The sequence below is a fragment of the Choloepus didactylus genome, chromosome 3 (genome assembly GCF_015220235.1).
Source record: "Choloepus didactylus isolate mChoDid1 chromosome 3, mChoDid1.pri, whole genome shotgun sequence".
NCBI classification, from domain to species: domain Eukaryota; kingdom Metazoa; phylum Chordata; class Mammalia; order Pilosa; family Megalonychidae; genus Choloepus; species Choloepus didactylus.
Window position 1 is genome coordinate 172,079,030 of NC_051309.1, and position 22,655 is coordinate 172,101,684.

At 37.4% G+C, this 22,655-nt stretch overlaps 1 protein-coding gene across 1 annotated transcript in view; it reads left to right on the plus strand.

Annotated features, from left to right (window-relative positions):
* TMEM144 (transmembrane protein 144) overlaps positions 1 to 22,396 on the plus strand; it is a 73,182-nt gene extending 50,786 nt beyond the window's left edge. Inside the window, exons 9-11 of the mRNA XM_037829097.1 lie at positions 6,354 to 6,451; positions 7,187 to 7,240; positions 20,977 to 22,396. Coding sequence (XP_037685025.1) covers positions 6,354 to 6,451; positions 7,187 to 7,240; positions 20,977 to 21,060 — 236 coding nt within the window. The 3' untranslated portion in view covers positions 21,061 to 22,396. The remainder of the gene's footprint in view (positions 1 to 6,353; positions 6,452 to 7,186; positions 7,241 to 20,976) is intronic.
* Positions 22,397 to 22,655: the final 259 nt, after the last annotated feature.

Genomic DNA, 22,655 nt, shown 5'->3' on the forward strand with positions numbered 1-22,655 from the left:
GGCTGGAAATTTTTCTCACTCAGAATTTTAAATACATCGTGCCACTGCCTTCTCACCTCCATGGTGGCTGCTGAGTAGTCACTACTTAGTCTTATGCTGTTTCCTTTGTATGTGGTGAATTGCTTTTCTCTTGCTGCTTTCAGAACTTGCTCCTTCTCTTCTGTGTTTGACAGTGTGATCAGTATATGTCTCGGAGTGGGTTTATTTGGATTTATTCTATTTGGAGTTCGCTGAGCATTTATGATTTGTGTATTTATGTTGTTTAGAAGATTTGGGAAGTTTTCCCCAACAATTTCTTTGAATACTCTATCTAGACCTTTACCCTTTTCTTCCCCTTCTGGGACACCAATGAGTCTTACATTTGGACGTTTCTTATAATCTATCATATCCCTGAGGTCAATTTCGAGTTTTTCAATTTTTTTCCCCATTCTTTCTTTTATGTTTTCATTTTCTATTCTGTCATCTTCGAGGTCACTGATTCGTTGTTCAACTTCCTCTAGTCTTGTACTATGAGTGTCCAGAATCTTTTTAATTTGGTCAACAGTTTCTTTAATTTCCATAAGATCATCCATTTTTTTATTTAGTCTTGCAATGTCTTCTTTATGCTCTTCTAGGGTCTTCTTGATTTCCTTTATCTCCCGTACTATGGTCTCATTGTTCATCTTTAGTTCTTTGAGTAGCTGCTCTAGGTGCTGTGTCTCTTCTGGTCTTTTGGTTTGGGTGCTTGGGCTTGGGTTATCCATATCGTCTGGTTTTTTCATATGCTTTATAATTTTCTGTTGTTTTTGGCCTCGTGGCATTTGCTGAACTTGGTAGGGTTCTTTTAGGATTTGTAGACCAATTGAAGTCCTTATCTCTAATTTATCAGATCTACAGCTTCGTGGAGTACACTTTCTCTAACTAACCAGCAGGTGGCGTCCACGAGCCACTTGTTCTCCACAAGCCATTTCTCCCCTGCTTAGCCTTTTTGGTGAGTGGGGGAGTGAGTCTTGTGGGGTCCAATTGGTGTACCAAGCTTGCGTGTGTAGTTGGTGTTGCCTGCCCTGTATATGGAGCGTGTTTCTGGGCAGTCAGGGAGGGGGGGGTGGCTCTAACAATCAAATCTCCCTGGTGATCCTAGAGTTTTAAAGCTGCTGCAATAGTCTAATCCTTCAGTTCAGTCCTGCCACAGTTTGTCTCTGCCACTGACCCACAAGTCCTTGGTATTGGCGTATGGCTCCTGAGACTTGCAAGTGGGCCCCTCTTCCAGGCCGTGCACCCCAGGTCCTCTGTTGAGGGATGACTGTGCTATGTCACAGGTGAGTGCCGTCCCCCCAGGGCAGTTCTGGGCTGGTGGGCTATGTAGGGAGGCTCCCAGTCTGCTGAAATGATGGCTGAATGGGGCTTTGTTAATTCACACTTCTCTACCTTCCCAACTCTGGGACTATCAGCTGAGGTTGCAGGGAAGGCTAATGTCCACACCCAGTTTTGTGGTGTGTGCCTGTTATTTGAAGCACTTCCGTCACACTGGGTTGTCTGGGGCAGTTCTGGGCTATAGGGCTGGAGATGGGCAGGAGTGTTTCCTGTACACCAGGATGATGGCTGTGGGCGGACACCCCCCTTTTCTTGGGAAGTTGTGGTGTTTAGTGAATTTTCTCAGCCACTGGATTATTGCGTTTTGTCTCAGAACTCTCCTAGTTCTGCTCTTGACTTGACCTGCCCAAATAGTAAGTCTTTGAAGCTTTCTGTATTGGGCTTCTTAGAGTAATTGTTTTAGAAAAAGAAAAAAGGATTAAAAAAAACAAAAAAAAAAAAAACAAAAAAAAAAACGGGCCCTCCTTGGAGATCTAATGGGTTATTGAAATGCTAAGAGACAAAGCAACCAGGGCCATTAAGGAAAGGTCCACAGGGCAGAGAGATCAGCTTTTCTTCAGGATTTGCTTATGCGCCTCAGGGCCCTTCCCCTTTCTATGTTCACCAGAACTCCAAAAATCCTCCGCTTTTATTTTGGAGTTTTTCGTGTTGTTTTTTTTCTATGCCTGTCTCCTCTCTGCTGGGCTGGCTGCTCTCAGATTCTCTGGTGTCTGGTCTCAGTCTATCTATGGTTGGAGTCTGGATCAGTAGAATGAGTTTCCGATAAGAGCAGCCACTGCAGTTCTCCCTTCTCCTTCCTGGAGCTGACAGCCCCTCCTCCCCCGGGACTGAGCCTGGCAGGGAGGGGCGCGGGTCCCCTGGCCGCAAAAACTTACAGATTTCGCTGATCTCAGCAGTTCCACGTTTTCTTGAGTGTTGTATGAAGTATGCCCAAAGTCAGATTACTCTGTGGTGTCCAGTCCACGCAGTTCCTGGCTTTCTACCTACTTTCCTGGAGGAGTAACTAAAACATACAGCTCACCAGTCTGCCATCTTGCCCCGCCGACCCTGAATTAGCTACTAGAGCTAATAAACAAATTTAGCAAAGTAGCGGGATACAAGGTTAATGCACATAAGTCCGTAATGTTTCTATATGCTAGAAATGAACAAACTGAAGAGACACTCAGGAAAAAGATACCATTTTCAATAGCAACTAAAAAAATCAAGTACCTAGGAATAAACTTAACCAAAGATGTAAAAGACCTATACAAAGAAAACTACATAACTCTACTAAAAGAAATAGAAGGGGACCTTAAAAGATGGAAAAATATTCCATGTTCATGGATAGGAAGACTAAATGTCATTAAGATGTCAATTCTACCCAAACTCATCTACAGATTCAATGCAATCCCAATCAAAATTCCAACAACCTACTTTGCAGACTTGGAAAAGCTAGTTATCAAATTTATTTGGAAAGGGAAGATGCCTCGAATTCCTAAAGACACTCTAGAAAAGAAAAACGAAGTGGGAGGACTTTCACTCCCTGACTTTGAAGCTTATTATAAAGCCACAGTTGCCAAAACAGCATGGTACTGGCACAAAGATAGACATATAGATCAATGGAATCGAATTGAGAATTCGGAGATAGACCGTCAGATCTATGGCCGACTGATCTTTGATAAGGCCCCCAAAGTCACTGAACTGAGTCATAATGGTCTTTTCAACAAATGGGGCTGGGAGAGTTGGATATCCATATCCAAAAGAATGAAAGGGGACCCCTACCTCACCCCCTACACAAAAATTAACTCAAAATGGACCAAAGATCTCAATATAAAAGAAAGTACCATAAAACTCCTAGAAGATAATGTAGGAAAACATCTTCAAGACCTTGTATTAGGCGGCCACTTCCTAGACTTTACACCCAAAGCACAAGCAACAAAAGAGAAAATAGATAAATGGGAACTCCTCAAGCTTAGAAGATTCTGCACCTCAAAGGAATTTCTCAAAAAGGTAAAGAGGCAGCCAACTCAATGGGAAAAAATTTTTGGAAACCATGTATCTGACAAAAGACTGATATCTTGCATATATAAAGAAATCCTACAACTCAATGACAATAGTACAGTCGGCCCAATTATAAAATGGGCAAAAGATATGAAAAGACAGTTCTCTGAAGAGGAAATACAAATGGCCAAGAAACACATGAAAAAATGTTCAGCTTCACTAGCTATTAGAGAGATGCAAATTAAGACCACAATGAGATACCATCTAACACCGGTTAGAATGGCTGCCATTAAACAAACAGGAAACTACAAATGCTGGAGGGAATGTGGAGAAATTGGGACTCTTATTCACTGTTGGTGGGACTGTATAATGGTTCAGCCACTCTGGAAGTCAGTCTGGCAGTTCCTTAGAAAACTAGATATAGAGTTACCATTCGATCCAGCGATTGTACTTCTCGGTATATACCCGGAAGATCGGAAAGCAGTGACACGAACAGATATCTGCACACCAATGTTCATGGCAGCATTATTCACAATTGCCAAAAGATGGAAACAACCCAAATGTCCTTCAACAGATGAGTGGATAAATAAAATGTGGTATATACACACGATGGAATACTACGCAGCAGTAAGAAGGAACGATCTCGTGAAACATATGACAACATGGATGAACCTTGAAGACATAATGCTAAGCGAAATAAGCCAGGCACAAAAAGAGAAATATTATATGCTACCACTAATGTGAACTTTCAAAAATGTAAAACAAATGGCTTATAATGTAGAATGCAGGGGAACTAGCAATAGAGAGCAATTAAGGAAGGGGGAACAATAATCCAAGAAGAACAGATAAGCTATTTAACGTTCTGGGGATGCCCAGGAATGACTATGGTCTGTTAATTTCTGATGGATATAGTAGGAGCAAGTTCACAGAAATGTTGCTATATTAGGTAACTTTCTTGGGGTAAAGTAGGAACATGTTGGAAGTTAAGCAGTTATCTTAGGTTAGTTGTCTTTTTCTTACTCCCTTGTTATGGTCTCTTTGAAATGTTCTTTTATTGTATGTTTGTTTTCTTTTTAACTTTTTTTTCATACAGTTGATTTAAAAAAGAAGGGAAAGTTAAAAAAAAAAAAAAAAAACAAGGAAAAAAAAAAAAGATGTAGTGCCCCCTTGAGGAGCCTGTGGAGAATGCAGGGGTATTCGCCTACCCCACCTCCATGGTTGCTAACATGACCACAGACATAGGGGACTGGTGGTTTGATGAGTTCAGCCCTCTACCACAGGTTTTACCATTGGGAAGACGGTTGCTGCAAAGGAGAGGCTAGGCCTCCCTATGGTTGTGCCTAAGAGCCTCCTCCCGAATGCCTCTTTGTTGCTCAGATGTGGCCCTGTCTCTCTAGCTAAGCCAACTTGAAAGGTGAAATCACTGCCCTCCCCCCTACGTGGGATCAGACACCCAGGGGAGTGAATCTCCCTGGCAACATGGAATATGACTCCCGGGGAGGAATGTAGACCCGGCATCGTGGGACGGAGAACATCTTCTTGACCAAAAGGGGGATGTGAAAGGAAATGAAATAAGCTTCAGTGGCAGAGAGAATCCAAAAGAAGCCGAGAGGTCACTCTGGTGGGCACTCTTACGCACACTTTAGACAACCCTTTTTAGGTTCTAAAGAATTGGGGTAGCTGGTGGTGGATACCTGAAACTATCAAACTACAACCCAGAACCCATGAATCTCCAAGACAGTTGTATAAAAATGTAGCTTATGAGGGGTGACAAGGGGATTGGGAAAGCCATAAGGACCACACTCCACTTTGTCTAGTTTATGGATGGATGAGTAGAAAAATAGGGGAAGGAAACAGACAAAGGTACCCAGTGTTCTTTTTTACTTCAATTGCTCTTTTTCACTCTAATTATTATACTTGTTATTCTTGTGTGTGTGCTAATGAAGGTGTCAGGGATTGATTTGGGTGATGAATGTACAACTATGTAATGGTACTGTGAACAATCGAAAGTACGATTTGTTTTGTATGACTGTGTGGTATATGAATATATCTCAATAAAATGAAGATTAAAAAAAAAAAAAAAAAAAAAAAAAAAGACATAATGCTGAGCAAAATAAGCCAGGCACAAAAAGAGAGATATTGTATGTTACCACTAATGTGAATTCTGTGAAAAATATACAATGTTTTATACTGTAGAATGTAGGGGACCTAGAGATACCAATTAGTGGAGGGGGAATGATAATTTAATAAGAACAGATAAACTATGGAGGGTAATCTCAATGTTATGGGAATGCTCAGGAATGATTATGGTTTATAAACTTTCTTGGATATAGTAAGATCATGTTGGAAGCAATAGAGTTATTTTAGGTTTTTTTTTTCTCTTATTCCTTTGTTTTCTTAGGGGTTGTTAATTTTCTTGGGGTATGGAAGGAACATGTTGGAAGCAATGTAGTTATTTTAGATTATTTGTTTTTCTTACTCCTCTGTTTGGACATGGTTTATTAATTTTCTTGGGGTATGGTAGGAACATATTGGAAACAAAGTAGTTATTTTAGGTTATTTGTTTTCCTTAATCCATTGCTTTGTTTGAAATGTTGTGGGGTTTTTTTGGTTGTTGTTTGCCTGTTTGTTTTTAATTTTTTTGATAAACAAAGTTAAAAAATTGAAAAAAAATCAGTAGAAAAATGGGAGTAAAAACTAAATGACAAATAGGGTGGGATGGGGGGATGGTTTGGGTATTCTCTTTTCACTTTTATTTTTTATTCTTATTCTGATTCTTTCTGATGTAAGGAAAATGTTCAGAAATAGATTGTGGTGATGAACGCATAACTATATGATCATACTGTGAACAGTTGATTGTATACCATGGATGACTGTATGGTTTGTGAATATATTTCAATAAAACTGAATTAAAAAAAAAAAAAAAGAATATACTTATATGTGGATATTCATATTCTTATTGTAGATTTTTTCGGGAGAAGCATGTGGTTTGTAAATGTGTGATGTTGATTGTGTTTCAGGATTCCTTTCAGGAATACTTTGGGCAATAGCTACCTGCTGTTGGCTAATAGCTAATCACTCTCTAAGTGCTGTGGTCAGTTTTCCAATAATCACTGCTGTAAGTAGCTGAATTGTTTTTCCAATTTTTCTTCAATTATAAATCTAATTTCTCTGAAGCATTCTTAGTGAATCACTAAAGACTGTCATGGAGTTTGATTATTTGGAAGTACAATTAATATCAATAGATTTAGGTAAACTGACACTCTCTAATCTTTATGTCTTTGATTGCTAAGGAACATTTCTAATCTCATTTTAGCAGGTTTGCTAATTTGTAACTTTCATGTTCTGGCACTTTTTATTTGCTCATTTTATCTGATGCCATTATTGAAACATTGTATAATTTGCTAATTATAACATTATTAATCCTTTTTTGCATAACAGTTATAAATATAAAAATGTTTTTGTGTATATTATCACACTTGAAAGTCAGAAGCTTCATACATTTTTTTCTTCTTAATCCCATTTCTCGTATCCTGAGGAACTAGTTCAATAGAAAAAACTCTATTTATTAAAATATTGTTTATTATAAATATATCACATTAAAGAAAAGCATTCTATGGCACAAAATATTAAGAACCATCAAAATAACAGAAATGAAGAAAAGCTATAAGAAGTCTTCATTTTTTACTGAATGTTACTTGATGTTTTATTTAATGTTGAGTAGGTTCAGATTATGGTTCATTTTTCTTGAAAATTGATTACATTGTTAGTTCAGCTCCCCAATTTACCATATTTACACAGAATATAGACATGCAAAAATATCCATTTTAATTAATGTTTATTTTTATTTAAGGGTCCAGGATTTATAGCAGCAATATGGGGTGTGTTCATGTTTAAGGAAATACAGGTATGTACAAGAAAGGCAAATTTAGAAAATAGGGGTATATTCATGTAAAAAGATATTTAATATTATGTTCATGTTACTTTTTAAAAACTGCATGTGACACCTAACTCCAGGGACAACAACACACTAATAGATTTGACAGGTTAAATGTTCAAATGTTATCATCCCTAATTAACAAAGAAAATAGTAGTTATGATACGTATGAAGAAACATCATGTTTCTCTCCATTCCCACCCCCAGTGGGAAAATGCTTTAGTTGACTTCAATTTACCTTACGTTATTTTAGTTAAATAACCAAATAAAATATGATAGAAGTAAATTTAACAGGGTACAAAATGATAAGGTGAAATATTTTTCATCTCAAAGGTTAAAATATCCCTTGAGGCAAATGCGATTTGGGAATAGATAATTCCTTTGGCCCTCATTCCTCCCAAAGGTCTCCAAATCAAACCAACAGCTTTTTAAGAATGCATCATGCTAACAGGTGGCTACTAACACATCTCCAACAGTCCATGCCCCACAGAGAGCCCAATTCCCTTTCAAATATTAATGATGGTAATTTAAAATTGCATTTATCAAATAGTTTAGGAAATGTGTATGAGTGTGCACGTGTGTATATGTGTGTGTGTATTTTCATTAAAAAATAATTTAAAACTTTTCCCATTTACCTTATTTGTGGAAAAAGTCTTCAGTTGAGGAGTGTATATGAAGAGTATTTTTGTAATACTTTTTATTAAAAACAACATAAATCTGAAGATTCACTGTTAAGGGATCATAGTATTTTCTGTCTTAATAAGCAGCTATAATAGCAAATAATTTCTGATACTAAGAAGAGCTGATGTTGCTTATCTCTAGAAACCGTAAGTAGAATTGTATTCCTGGTTGATCCTTAAAATGATTGTTTAATTTTCGATTTAAAGCATCAATTTCAAGCATTCCAAATAAACTTTTATTTCTAAAAGCTATAATTTTATAATACAAGGAAGGTTCTCAGATTAAAATAAGCAAATATGTTTAGAAGATATTCAGGAGGCGGGGCAAGATGGCAGACTGGTGAACTGTATGTTTTAGTTACTCCTCCAGGAAAGTAGGTAGAAAGCCAGGAACTGCGTGGACTAGACACCACAGAACAATCTGACTTTGGGCATACTTCATACAACACTCATGAAAACGTGGAACTGCTGAGATCAGCGAAATCTGTAAGTTTCTGCGGCCTGGGGACCCGCGCCCCTCCTTCCCAGGCTCAGTCCCGTGGGAGGAGGGGCTGTCAGCTCCGGGAAGGAGAAGGGAAAACTGCAGTGGCAGCCCTTATCAGAAACACATTCTACGGATCCAAACTCCAACCATAGATAGACTGTGACCAGACACCAGAGAATCTGAGAGCAGCCAGCCCAGCAGAGAGGAGACAGGCATAGAAAAAAACAACACGAAAAACTCCAAAATAAAAGCAGAGGATTTTTGGAGTTCTGGTGAACATAGAAAGGGGAAGGGCAGAGCTCAGGCCCTGAGGCTCATATGCAAATCCTGAAGAAAAGCTGATCTCTCTGCCCTGTGGACCTTTCCTTAATGGCCCTAATTGCTTTCTCTCTTAGCATTTCAATAACCCATTAGATCTCTGAGGAGGGCCCTTTTTTTTAATCCTTTTTTCTTTTTCTAAAACAATTACTCTAAGAAGCCCAATACAGAAAGCTTCAAAGACTTGCAATTTGGGCAGGTCAAGACAAGAGCAGAACTAAGAGAGCTCTGAGACAAAAGGCAATAATCCAGCGGCTGAGAAAATTCACTAAACACCAGAACTTCCCAAGAAAAGGGGGGTGTCTGCTCACACCCATCATCCTGGTGGACAGGAAACACTCCTGCCCATTGACAGCCCCATAGCCCAGAGCTGCCCCAGACAACCCAGTGTGACGGAAGCACTTCAAATAACAGGCACACACCACAAAACTGGGTGTGGACATTAGCCTTCCCTGCAACCTCAGCTGATTGTCCCAGAGTTGGGAAGGTGGAGCAGTGTGAATTAACAAAGCCCCATTCAGCCATCATTTCAGCAGACTGGGAGCCTCCCTACACAGCCCAGCAGCCCAGAACTGCCCTGGGGGGATGGCACTCACCTGTGACATAGCACAGTCATCCCTCAACAGAGGACCTGGGGTGCACAGCCTAGAAGAGGGGCCCACTTGCAAGTCTCAGGAGCCATACGCCAATAACAAGGACTTGTGGGTCAGTGGCAGAGTCAAACTGTGGCAGGACTGAACTGAAGGATTAGACTATTGCAGCAGCTTTAAAACTCTAGGATCACCAGGGAGATTTGATTATTAGAGCCACCCCCCCTCCCTGACTGCCCAGAAACACGCCCCATATACAGGGCAGGCAACACCAACTACACACGCAAGCTTGGTACACCAATTGGACCCCACAAGACTCACTCCCCCACTCACCAAAAAGGCTAAGCAGGGGAGAACTGCCTTGTGGAGAACAGGTGGCTCGTGGACGCCACCGGCTGGTTAGTTAGAGAAAGTGTACTCCACGAAGCTGTAGATCTGATAAATTAGAGATAAGGACTTCAATTGGTCTACAAATCCTAAAAGAACCCTATCAAGTTCAGCAAATGCCACGAGGCCAAAAACAACAGAAAATTATAAAGCATATGAAAAAACCAGACGATATGGATAACCCAAGCCCAAGCACCCAAATCAAAAGTTCAGAAGAGACACAGCACCTAGAGCAGCTACTCAAAGAACTAAAGATGAACAATGAGACCATAGTACGGGATACAAAAGAGATCAAGAAGACCCTAGAATAGCATAAAGAAGACATTGCAAGACTAAATAAAAAAATGGATGATCTTATGGAAATTAAAGAAACTGTTGACCAAATTAAAAAGATTCTGGACACTCATAGTACAAGACTAGAGGAAGTTGAACAACGAATCAGTGACCTGGAAGATGACAGAATGGAAAATGAAAGCATAAAAGAAAGAATGGGGAAAAAAATTGAAAAACTCGAAATGGACCTCAGGGATATGATAGATAATATGAAACGTCCGAATATAAGACTCATTGGTGTTCCAGAAGGGGAAGAAAAGGGTAAAGGTCTAGGAAGAATATTCAAGAAATTGTTGGGGAAAACTTCCCAAATCTTCTAAACAACATAAATACACAAATCATAAATCCTCAGTGAACTCCAAATAGAATAAATCCAAATAAACCCACTCCGAGACATATTCCGATCACACTGTCAAACACAGAAGAGAAGGAGCAAGTTCTGAAAGCAGCAAGAGAAAAGCAATTCACCACATACAAAGGAAACAGCATAAGACTAAGTAGTGACTACTCAGCAGCCACCATGGAGGCGAGAAGGCAGTGGCACAATATATTTAAAATTCTGAGTGAGAAAAATTTCCAGCCAATAATACTTTATCCAGCAAAGCTCTCCTTCAAATTTGAGGGAGAGCTTAAATTTTTCACAGACAAACAAATGCTGAGAGAATTTCCTAACAAGAGACCTGCCCTACTGGAGATACTAAAGAGAGCCCTACAGACAGAGAAACAAAGAAAGGACAGAGAGACTTGGAGAAAGGTTCAGTACTAAAGAGATTCGGTATGGGTACAATAAAGGATATTAATAGAGAGAGGGGAAAAATATGACAAACATAAACCAAAGGATAAGATGGGTGATTCAAGATATGCCTTCACGGTTATAACATTGAACGTAAATGGATTAAACTCCCCAATTAAAAGATATTGATTCGCAGAATGGATCAAAAAAAATGAACCATCAATATGTTGCATACAAGAGACTCATCTTAGACACAGGGACACAAAGAAACTGAAAGTGAAAGGATGGAAAAAAATATTTCATGCAAGCTACAGCCAAAAGAAAGCAGGTGTAGCAATATTAATCTCAGATAAAATAGACTTTAAATGCAGGGATGTTTTGAGAGACAAAGAAGGCCACTACATACTAATAAAAGGGGCAATTCAACAAGAAGAAATAACAATCGTAAATGTCTATGTACCCAATCAAGGTGCCACGAAATACATGAGAGAAACACTGGCAAAACTAAAGGAAGCAATTGATGTTTCCACAATAATTGTGGGAGACTTCAACACATCACTCTCTCCTATAGATAGATCAACCAGACAGAAGACCAATAAGGAAATTGAAAACCTAAACAATCTGATAAATGAATTAGATTTAACAGACATATACAGGACGTTACATCCCAAATCACCAGGATACACATACTTTTCTAGTGCTCATGGAACTTTCTCCAGAATAGATCATATGCTGGGACATAAAACAAGCCTCAATAAATTTAAAAAGATTGAAATTATTCAAAGCACATTCTCTGACCACAATGGAATACAATTAGAAGTCAATAACCATCAGAGACTTAGAAAATTCACAAATACCTGGAGGTTAAACAACACACTCCTAAACAATCAGTGGGTTAAAGAAGAAATAGCAAGAGAAATTGCTAAATATATAGAGACGAATGAAAATGAGAACACAACATACCAAAACCTATGGGATGCAGCAAAAGCAGTGCTAAGGGGGAAATTTATAGCACTAAACGCATATATTAAAAAGGAAGAAAGAGCCAAAATCAAAGAACTAATGGATCAACTGAAGAAGCTAGAAAATGAACAGCAAACCAATCCTAAACCAAGTAGAAGAAAAGAAATAACAAGGATTAAAGCAGAAATAAATGACACAGAGAACAAAAAAAACAATAGAGAGGATAAATATCACCAAAAGTTGGTTCTTTGAGAAGATCAACAAGATTGACAAGCCCCGAGCTAGACTGACAAAATCAAAAAGAGAGAAGACCCATATAAACAAAATAATGAATGAAAAAGGTGACATAACTGCAGATCCTGAAGAAATTAAAAAAATTATAAGAGGATATTATGAACAACTGTATGGCAACAAACTGGATAATGTAGAGGAAATAGACAATTTCCTGGAAACATGAACAACCTAGACTGAGCAGAGAAGAAATAGAAGACCTCAACCAACCCATCACAAGCAAAGAGATCCAATCAGTCATCAAAAATCTTCCCACAAATAAATGCCCAGGGCCAGATGGCTTCACAGGGGAATTCTACCAAACTTTCCAGAAAGAACTGACACCAATCTTACTCAAACTCTTTCAAAACATTGAAGAAAATGGAACACTACCTAACTCATTTTATGAAGCTAACATCAATCTAATACCAAAACCAGGCAAAGATGTTACAAAAAAGGAAAACTACCGGCCAATCTCCCTAATGAATATAGATGCAAAAATCCTCAACAAAATACTTGCAAATCGAATCCAAAGACACATTAAAAAAATCATACACCATGACCAAGTGGGGTTTATTCCAGGCATGCAAGGATGGTTCAACATAAGAAAATCAATCAATGTATTACAACACATTAACAAGTCAAAAGGGAAAAATCAATTGATCATCTCAATAGATGCTGAAAAGGCATTTGACAAGATCCAACATCCCTTTTTGATAAAAACACTTCAAAAGGTAGGAATTGAAGGAAACTTCCTCAACATGATAAAGAGCATATATGAAAAACCCACAGCCAGCATAGTACTCAATGGTGAAAGACTGAAAGCCTTCCCTTTAAGATCAGGAACAAGACAAAGATGCCCGCTGTCACCACTGTTATTCAACATTGTGCTGGAATTGCTAGCCAGGGCAATCCGGCAAGACAAAGAAATAAAAGGCATCCAAATTGGAAAAGAAGAAGTAAAACTGTCATTGTTTGCAGATGATATGATCTTATATCTAGAAAACCCTGAGAAATCGACGATACAGCTACTAGAGCTAATAAACAAATTTAGCAAAGTAGCCAGATACAAGATTAATGCACATAAGTCAGTGTCCTAGTTTGCTAATGCTGGAGAATGCAAAACACCAGAGATGGATAGGCTTTTATAAAACGGGGGTTTATTTCACTACACAGTTACAGTCTTAAGGCCACAAAGCGTCCAAGGTAACACCTCAGCAATCGGGTACCTTCACCGGAGGATGGCCAATGGCGTCTAGAAAACCTCTGCTAGCTAGGAAGGCAGCTGGTGTCTGCTCCAAAGCTCCGGCCTCAAAACAGCTTTCTCCCAGGACGTTCCTTTCTAGCAAGCTTGCTTCTCTTCAAAACATCACTTCCAGCTGCACTCTCTTTCCTCCCCCCGAGTCAGCTCATTTATATAGCTCCACCGATAAAGGCCCACCCTGAATGGGTGGGGCCACGCCTCCATGGGAACATCTCATCAGAATCATTGCCCACAGCTGGGTGGGGCACATTCCAAGCAAATCCAACCATCACCAAAACGCCTGCCCCACACAAGACCACAAAGATAATGGCATTTGGGGGACACAACACTCAAACCGGCACAGTCAGTAATGTTTCTATATGCTAGAAATGAACAAACTGAAGAGACACTCAAGAAAAAGATACCATTTTCAATAGCAACTAAAAAAATCAAGTACCTAGGAATAAACTTAACCAAAGATGTAAAAGACCTATACAAAGAAAACTACATAACTCTACTAAAAGAAATAGAAGGGGACTTTAAAAGATGGAAAAATATTCCATGTTCATGTATAGGAAGACTAAATGTCATTAAGATGTCAATTCTACCCAAACTCATCTACAGATTCAATGCAATCCCAATCAAAATTCCAACAACCTACTTTGCAGACTTGGAAAAGCTAGTTATCAAATTTATTTGGAAAGGGAAGATGCCTCGAATTGCTAAAGACACTCTAAAAAAGAAAAACGAAGTGGGAGGACTTACACTCCCTGACTTTGAAGCTTATTATAAAGCCACAGTTGCCAAAACAGCATGGTACTGGCAGAAAGATAGACATATAGATCCATGGAATCGAATTGAGAATTCAGAGATAGACCCTCAGATCTATGGCCGACTGATCTTTGATAAGGCCCCCAAAGTCACTGAACTGAGTCATAATGGTCTTTTCAACAAATGGGGCTGGGAGAGTTGGATATCCATATCCAAAAGAATGAAAGGGGACGCCTACCTCACCCCCTACACAAAAATTAACTCAAAATGGACCAAAGATCTCAATATAAAAGAAAGTACCATAAAACTCCTAGAAGATAATGTAGGAAAACATCTTCAAGACCTTGTATTAGGCGGCCACTTCCTAGACTTTACACCCAAAGCACAAGCAACAAAAGAAAAAATAGATAAATGGGAACTCCTCAAGCTTAGAAGTTTCTGCACCTCAAAGGAATTTCTCAAAAAGGCAAAGAGGCAGCCAACTCAATGGGAAAAAATTTTTGGAAACCATGTATCTGACAAAAGACTGATATCTTGCATATATAAAGAAATCCTACAACTCAATGACAATAGTACAGACAGCCCAGTTATAAAATGGGCAAAAGAGAAAAGACAGTTCTCTGAAGAGGAAATACAAATGGCCAAGAAACACATGAAAAAATGTTCAGCTTCACTAGCTATTAGAGAGATGCAAATTAAGACCACAATGAGATACCATCTAACACCAATTAGAATGGCTGCCATTAAACAAACAGGAAACTACAAATGCTGGAGGGGATGTGGAGAAATTGGAACTCTTATTCATTGTTGGTGGGACTGTATAATGGTTCAGCCACTCTGGAAGTCAGTCTGGCAGTTCCTTAGAAAACTAGATATAGAGTTACCATTCGATCCAGCGATTGCACTTCTCGGTATATACCCGGAAGATCGGAAAGCAGTGACACGAACAGATATCTGCACGCCAATGTTCATAGCAGCATTATTCACAATTGCCAAGAGATGGAAACAACCCAAATGTCCTTCAACAGATGAATGGATAAATAAAATGTGGTATATACACATGATGGAATACTACGTGGCAGTAAGAAGGAACGATCTCGTGAAACATATGACAACATGGATGAACCTTGAAGACATAATGCTGAGCGAAATAAGCCAGGCATAAAAAGAGAAATATTATATGCTACCACTAATGTGAACTTTGAAAAATGTAAAACAAATGGTTTATAATGTGGAATGTAGGGGAACTAGCAATAGAGAACAATTAAAGAAGGGGGAACAGTAATCCAAGAAGAACAGATAAGCTATTTAACGTTCTGGGGATGCCCAGGAATGACTATGGTCTGTTAATTTCTGATGGATATAGTAGGAACAAATTCACAGAAATGTTGCTATATTAGGTAACTCTCTTGGGGTAAAGTAGGAACATGTTGGAAGTTAAGCAGTTATCTTAGGTTAGTTGTCTTTTTCTTACTCCCTTGTTATGGTCTCTTTGAAATGTTCTTTTATTGTATGTTTGTTTTCTTTTTAACTTTTTTTTCATACAGTTGATTTAAAAAAGAAGGGAAAGTTAAAAAAAAAAAAGAAAAACAAGGAAAAAAAGATGTAGTGCCCCCTTGAGGAGCCTGTGGAGAATGCAGGGGTATTCGTCTACCCCACCTCGATGGTTGCTAACATGACCACAGACATAGGGGACTGGTGGTTTGATGGGTTGAGCCCTCTACCATAGGTTTTACCCTTGGGAAGACGGTTGCTGCAAAGGAGAGGCTAGGCCTCCCTATATTTGTGCCTAAGAGTCTCCTCCTGAATGCCTCTTTGTTGCTCAGATGTGGCCCTCTCTCTCTGGCTAAGCCAACTTGAAAGGTGAAATCACTGCCCTCCCCACTACGTGGGATCAGACACCCAGGGTAGTGAATCTCCCTGGCAACGTGGAATATGACTCCCGGGGAGGAATGTAGACCTGGCATCGTGGGACGGAGAACATCTTCTTGACCAAAAGGGGGATGTGAAAGGAAATGAAATAAGCTTCAGTTGCAGAGAGATTGCAAAAGGAGCCGAGAGGTCACTCTGGTGGGCACTCCTACGCACAATTTAGACAACACTTTTTAGGTTCTAAAGAATTGGGGTAGCTGGTGGTGGATACCTGAAACTATCAAACTACAACCCAGAACCCATGAATCTCGAAGACAATTGTATAAAAATGTAGCTTATGAGGGGTGACAAGGGGATTGGGAAAGCCATAAGGACCACACTCCACTTTGTCTAGTTTATGGATGGATGAGTAGAAAAATAGGGGAAGGAAACAAACAGACAAAGGTACCCAGTGTTCTTTTTTACTTCAATTGCTCTTTTTCACTCTAATTATTATTCTTGTTATTTTTGTGTGTGTGCTAATGAAGGTGTCAGGGATTGATTTAGGTGATGAATGTACAACTATGTAATGGTACTGTGAACAATCGAAAGTGCAATTTGTTTTGTATGACTGCGTGGTATGTGAATATATCTCAATAAAATGAAGATTAAAAAAAAAAAAAAAAAGAAGTTATTCAGACCACAATCTGATTTTTTAAAAATACATTAAAGGCAACATATAACATTTACAGACCCTAAGTTACTTTCGTGCATATCTCTCATTTATTTTAGTTAGGGTTACTTTCCACAAAAACTCACTCTATGTCCAAAACATATTGTAAATCCCTCTGAAAATATTTCATCTTTCTCAAAAAGGTTAATGATTTCTATTCAAGAATTGGATATTAGCCAGTATAATATGCTTTTTATAAGCTGCCTTAGAAAGTGATCACACAAAACAAAACAAAGGAATAAGAAAAACAAGTAACCTAAAATAACTACATTGCTTCCAACATGTTCCTACCATACCCCAAGAAAATTAACAAACCATAGTCATTCCTGAGCATTCCCATAACATTACGATTACTCTCCATAACTTATCTGTTCTATTTAGATTATCATTCCCCCTTCGCTAATTGTGGTCTATCGCTAAGTCCCCTAATTCTACAATATAAAATACTTATTTTACATTTTTCATTGTTTGAAAAGTTTTTTTTTTTTTTATTTTTTGATAAAGTTTAAAAAAAGTGATCACAATTTATTGGTAATCGGGTATAAAGTAGCACACACTAAGAATAGATTTACTCTAAAGCATTTTTGTTACTACTACATAATACAAATTGAAAATCCTCTTACATAGATATAAGAATCTCCCTGAAAGAGAGAATTCTTAACCATTAAGCCTTGTGCTAATTCCTCAGAATCCTCTGAAAGGCTATCAGAAAACATTCGAATAAAAAAAATTATTTAAACACCTTTTAAAAGACCAAATGGACAAATATCTTTTAAGAATGATATGCCATGACAAAGTAGAGTTTAATTCAGGAATGCAAAGATGGTTCATACATGCAAATGTAATTTATTACAATGTTATGTAAACAGAAAAAACTATGTGATAATATATACTCAAAAGGCATTTACCAAAATTAAAAACCAATTTTTAATTAAGGAAACCACCTATTTAAAAGCTAGGAATAGGAAGAAACCTTAGTTGATACAGAATCTCTATCAAAAAATAATAGCAAATACATACTTAATGAGATATCTAAGAGTTCTCTGTAAGTTGGAAGTCAAAGATTTCTCCATCACTGCTATTATTCAATATTTTCTGCAGACCTTAGCCAGTTTGGTAAGACAAGAATAAGAAATAAGAATAGATATAGGAAAGTTAATGCAAAAATTATCATTTGCAGATAACATTATCTGTTTTAAATATTTAAGCAAATATTAAGGTCCAATAAGATAATTTAGTAAAGTGCTAAGATACAAGATAAATATAAAATAGCCTTCCAATATACCATCATTAATCAAATAAAAAAGAGAAAATGTTTTATTAATAATAATATTTTGATAACCACAAAAATTATAAAAATCTTAAAAAAAATAAGAATTGTGCCAGGTTCATACAATCTTTTATTTCACTACAAAAATTTACTATGGGACATAAAGAGAAGATCCCTATTCCTGATGGAACACCTCACTGTTGTAACTAGGTTAGTTCTCTCCATTTACGTTAAGTGTGAGTTTTGTAAAATCCTGGTAGAGTTCTTTCTGGGACTAGAGAATGGGTTCTAAAGAAAGGAGAAGTCAATCTGTAAACAGGCAAAAATAAAAAATAAAAATAATAACAGTACAAATTTCCCCATATTTCTGACACATATTTAATTTAGGTTAGCTTAGAACAGTTTCCTTATAAAATAAGAGGCTTTGAACATTGAACATTAGACCTTTATAGAGTTAAAAAACATTAGGCTGTCTACAAACAAAATGTAAAGGATATCCAGAGGTGCTTAGCATTCAATGCAATGACTAATTGCCTCTTAAGGGCTGCTATTAAGGAAATTTTTAAGCACTTTACATGCCAACCAGTTTAAGAAAAAGTCATAAACTAAGCACTGAAACTAAAATCCTTTCAGAATTTTTAAAGTATTTTTTGGAAACAAAACAAAATCCTCTAAACTCCAAAGAGAAAAACAAAACAAAAACACATACCTTTATAACTTTTAAGTCCTATCAATCATGTATCTTGAAACAATGCTTGAACCACATATTTAAAAGCCTACAACTTCAGCAGCAAACACTTAGGCTGAGATCCAAGCTCCTTTTGTGTGAAAGAGTTTAATGATTTTGTTTAGTTAAAATGACGTCATTGCATCTATTGGATGTTTTGCACTTCTGATGTTCTTAATATCTGATATCTGTCACTCTTGGGGAAGTTTGTTTTAGAATCTTACATTTAGCCATTTTAAGCTAGATAAATAAATTATATTTTTACCAATGTACTTTAGTCAAACCATTGCTATTGCCCAAATATAATCAGCCTTTTCTACCAAAGTAATCTAGAACCCAGGGAGAAGACTAGGCAATACTGACAGATTTTAACCTTAAAGGGGGAAAATATTTTACTCCCTGAAAACATTATTCTTCTGTCTTTCATAGACAATAAAGAGAAAGCTTAGTAAAGCATTCACATAATTAGGTCATCAAGTGCTGTTAATTGAGGCCCAATATATTGCTTTTTCTTATTTAAAGTAAGACCATTGCATCGATGGTCTAATTCACTGAGTATGTTTGGAAATCATCTGAGTGTATTCATTCTTTCAACAAATATTTATTGAGTGCCTACTCTGCACCAGTACTAATACTAGTATTTAGGTAAACGTTGCAGTCTTAAAAACTAAGAAAAAGGTGTTAGGAAAACAAAAGCCTTAATGCAGGATTTGAGTATGAGCACACACGTGTGTGTATGTGTGTGTGTGTATTTTTAAAATAAGCTGTTCAGTATTGGCAATGCTTTGTGGTGCTGTCTTTCACTTATAGAGTTTGTGATTAGAGTGATTTTTAGGAGTGCTGAGGCTTACAGTGACTTGGACAGCCGGCCCCAACCTAATTTACAAAACCCGTCTCTGGTTATCAAACAAAGCTAAATTAATCCACTCTAACCCAATTCCTTATTAAGTTGTAGAAAGGGGCTATACATTTTGGGGGAGTTTGGGCTATGTGTTAATTAGCATTTGTCTTAATAAATCTAAAAATATTATATGATTTTACTATTAAAAACTCTGAATGTAGTTTTAGATCATATATCAAGAATTAGAGAGGCACTAGTCCTGGTTTACTTTGTGATGTTTAAACCTTGCCCTAGAGTATTGGGCTCTATATTTAAAGAGGGATATAGACAAATTGTCAATCATTCAGAGGAGAACAGTAAAAACAGCAAGGGAGCTTGAAACCATTCCATATGAAAAACAGTTGAAGGGGCTAAAATATTAACTAGGAAAAGAGATGCCTCAGGGGATATAAAGATAGTTATTTTTCAATGTTAAAGGGCTTATTTTGTGGAAAAGATATTAGAACCAATATATCTGTGCCCCTAGAGATAGAACTTATAGGAAATAAAATATTTTTACTTAACACAGGAAGATATTTCTTTGTTAATCCAAAGATGGACTGGGCTACATTGGGAAGTGGTTCTGTGGTTTCCATCTTTAAAACCACTGCCCCCAAACATAGTCATTCTTCACACTGCTCTCTGTTTCTTCCTCACCCTTTACATTCCTCTCTGCTTCTCCATCTGTCCTTTATCATCTCTCCCATGCAAGACTACAGTCACCTCCTTACTGGTCTTCTTGCATCCATTTTGGTCCCCTTGAATCTGCAAAACGTGGACTTTAGAAAATGCAAATCTGATATTTTCACAACACCCACTTTCCCTTTCCTTTAATTGCTTGCTAAAATAAAACCCAAAAGCCTTGATGTCACATAAAATATCCCTGTGTGCTTGAGCCCATAGCCCTCCAAGCTCATCTTGCTACAATTTACTCTCATTGTTCCATTCACATTGGCCATCTTTCAGTCTCTGGGAAGAATCATGCTTTCTGATACAACAGGGCTATCATGCACATAAATTCCTTCTTCCTAGAATCTCTACCTGCTGCTGCTTTTCCCCTGCCTACTATATTGGTATTCATGGTTAGCAGCTCAACCCTCATTCCCCACACCAGACAAGTTAGTATTTTTTATAACACACCCTCAAACAACCATGGTACATTACTTATCAACACCCTCTCACTTTGTAACAATCTTTTATATGATTATTTGATTGATTTCTGCCTCCCATGCCCCATTTTTGCTCGCTATTTTAATCTCAGCACATGTTGGCTTGGAGGGTGCCAACATGTAATTACTGAATGTGAACTAGTGAAGCTCTTGCAGTCTTTCAAGGAGAGTCTGGATGATTGCTTGGATAGGTAGCAAAAGAGCCTGTGCGTTAGGGAGTAAGTTCCCTGGCAATCTTGAGAATCTGTGCTTTTTGTGTATTTGATTTGGGTTTTTTAATTACAGTTATTTTTTTATTATTCAGGGTCTACAAAACTACATATTAATGATATTTGCATTTTGTATCATCTTGACTGGAGCGTTATGCACTGCTTTTTCTAAAATCTAACAATCTCAAAACCAGCAGATGGCAGCAGTGGTTAAGAGACCATTTCTGCTGAAGACACTAGAGATGACGCAGAGAATTCATTTTCATATTGCAAATGGATCTCAACCATTCTTGAAGTTGTAAATGATTTTTTCCCCTCAAATGTGAGAAAGACGGAAAACTGGGTTTCATTCAAGTATGAAAATGGAAAATTCTTCTGATGAGCTGTATATGAAGGTAGGACTTAATTGAGTGATTGAAATGTCTACATTCTTATGGCATTACATCTGAAAGAGCTCCTTTTACCACAATACGTAATTATTGCATAATTTAGAAAACCATATGGAGCCCATTTACAAAGAATTTACAGTCCAAATTTCCATCTTACCACACTCAATCAAGAAAGGCAGAAATACCTAAGGGAGGAAAAACTTACTCTATAATAATAGAATTAAATTCCAAATTACCGGGATTCTAGATAGAGAAAATGTCAAGGTTGGTAACTGAATGTTCAAAAGGACATTTCATTTTTACTGAAAACTTATTTTTGTTTCAAATTAGTACTGCCCAATTCTGCCTCATCCACCATCTTAGCTCTAAATGATTTTATCTTCAGATAAAATCCTTCCTCAGAGAACTGAGGATACATACAATACACACACACAGAAGTATACTATTCCAAGTTTGGGGGAACATTCTAAAGTCACTGAAGTGAGGTTTTAGCTTATCAGAATGAGAATTTTAAGTGGACCAACATTTCTTCAGTTGTATAATTTGTTTTTTTGAAATTCCTAGAATCTCTGTTGTAACTGGTGGTTTTGCCGTTTTCCGCTTGTGTTAACTTGTGGTTTCCACTACGCAAAGGGAAATGACAGAAACGCTGGTTTTATTTCTTTATGGAAAGTAAAATGTAAATGCTAGTGCAATGTATTATCACAATGCTTCGCAAACTCCTGAAAAATGTAAATTCTACAAGCTCTCACCTGTTACTATATGACACTGATGTGCAGGAGAGACAGAACAGCATTCTGCTTAAATGATGAACTCTGGAGCCAACCTACCTGAATTTAAATCTTACCTCTGCCTCTTCTTAGTTGTTTGACTTTGGACAAGTTTTTGAGCTTCCTTGTATCAGAGTCTTAATTTGTAGAGTGGAGATAATGATAGTACCTACCTAACATGGGAGGCTCAAATTAGTTAACATCTGTAAAATAAGTTCAAGAGTGGCTGGCACTTGGCAAGCACTATATAATTGTTACTATAATTATGTATTGCTTGAGAAAGTAAACATGTGTCTGTAGATTGGAGAATACCTTGTAAAAACTTATGTCTCACCTCTCATCCAAACAATTCTACTTCTTCCTCTATCTATCAATACAAACTTATGATATTGGTGTCTCTGTTTAAATGTTGACTTGCTTATATAAGTAAAATATTTGACTGTAACAGCTTATGAATAAATAAAACTCATTTTAATCTCCCATTGAAATGTCATTGATTATGCTGGGAAACTGAATAAACTAACATGATACAAAAGCTGTTTTCTCATTTAAATTTATTCTTAGAGTTTTATATTTGGTAGTGTTTAATTATTTTTTAGTTTAGTTTGCCAAGTT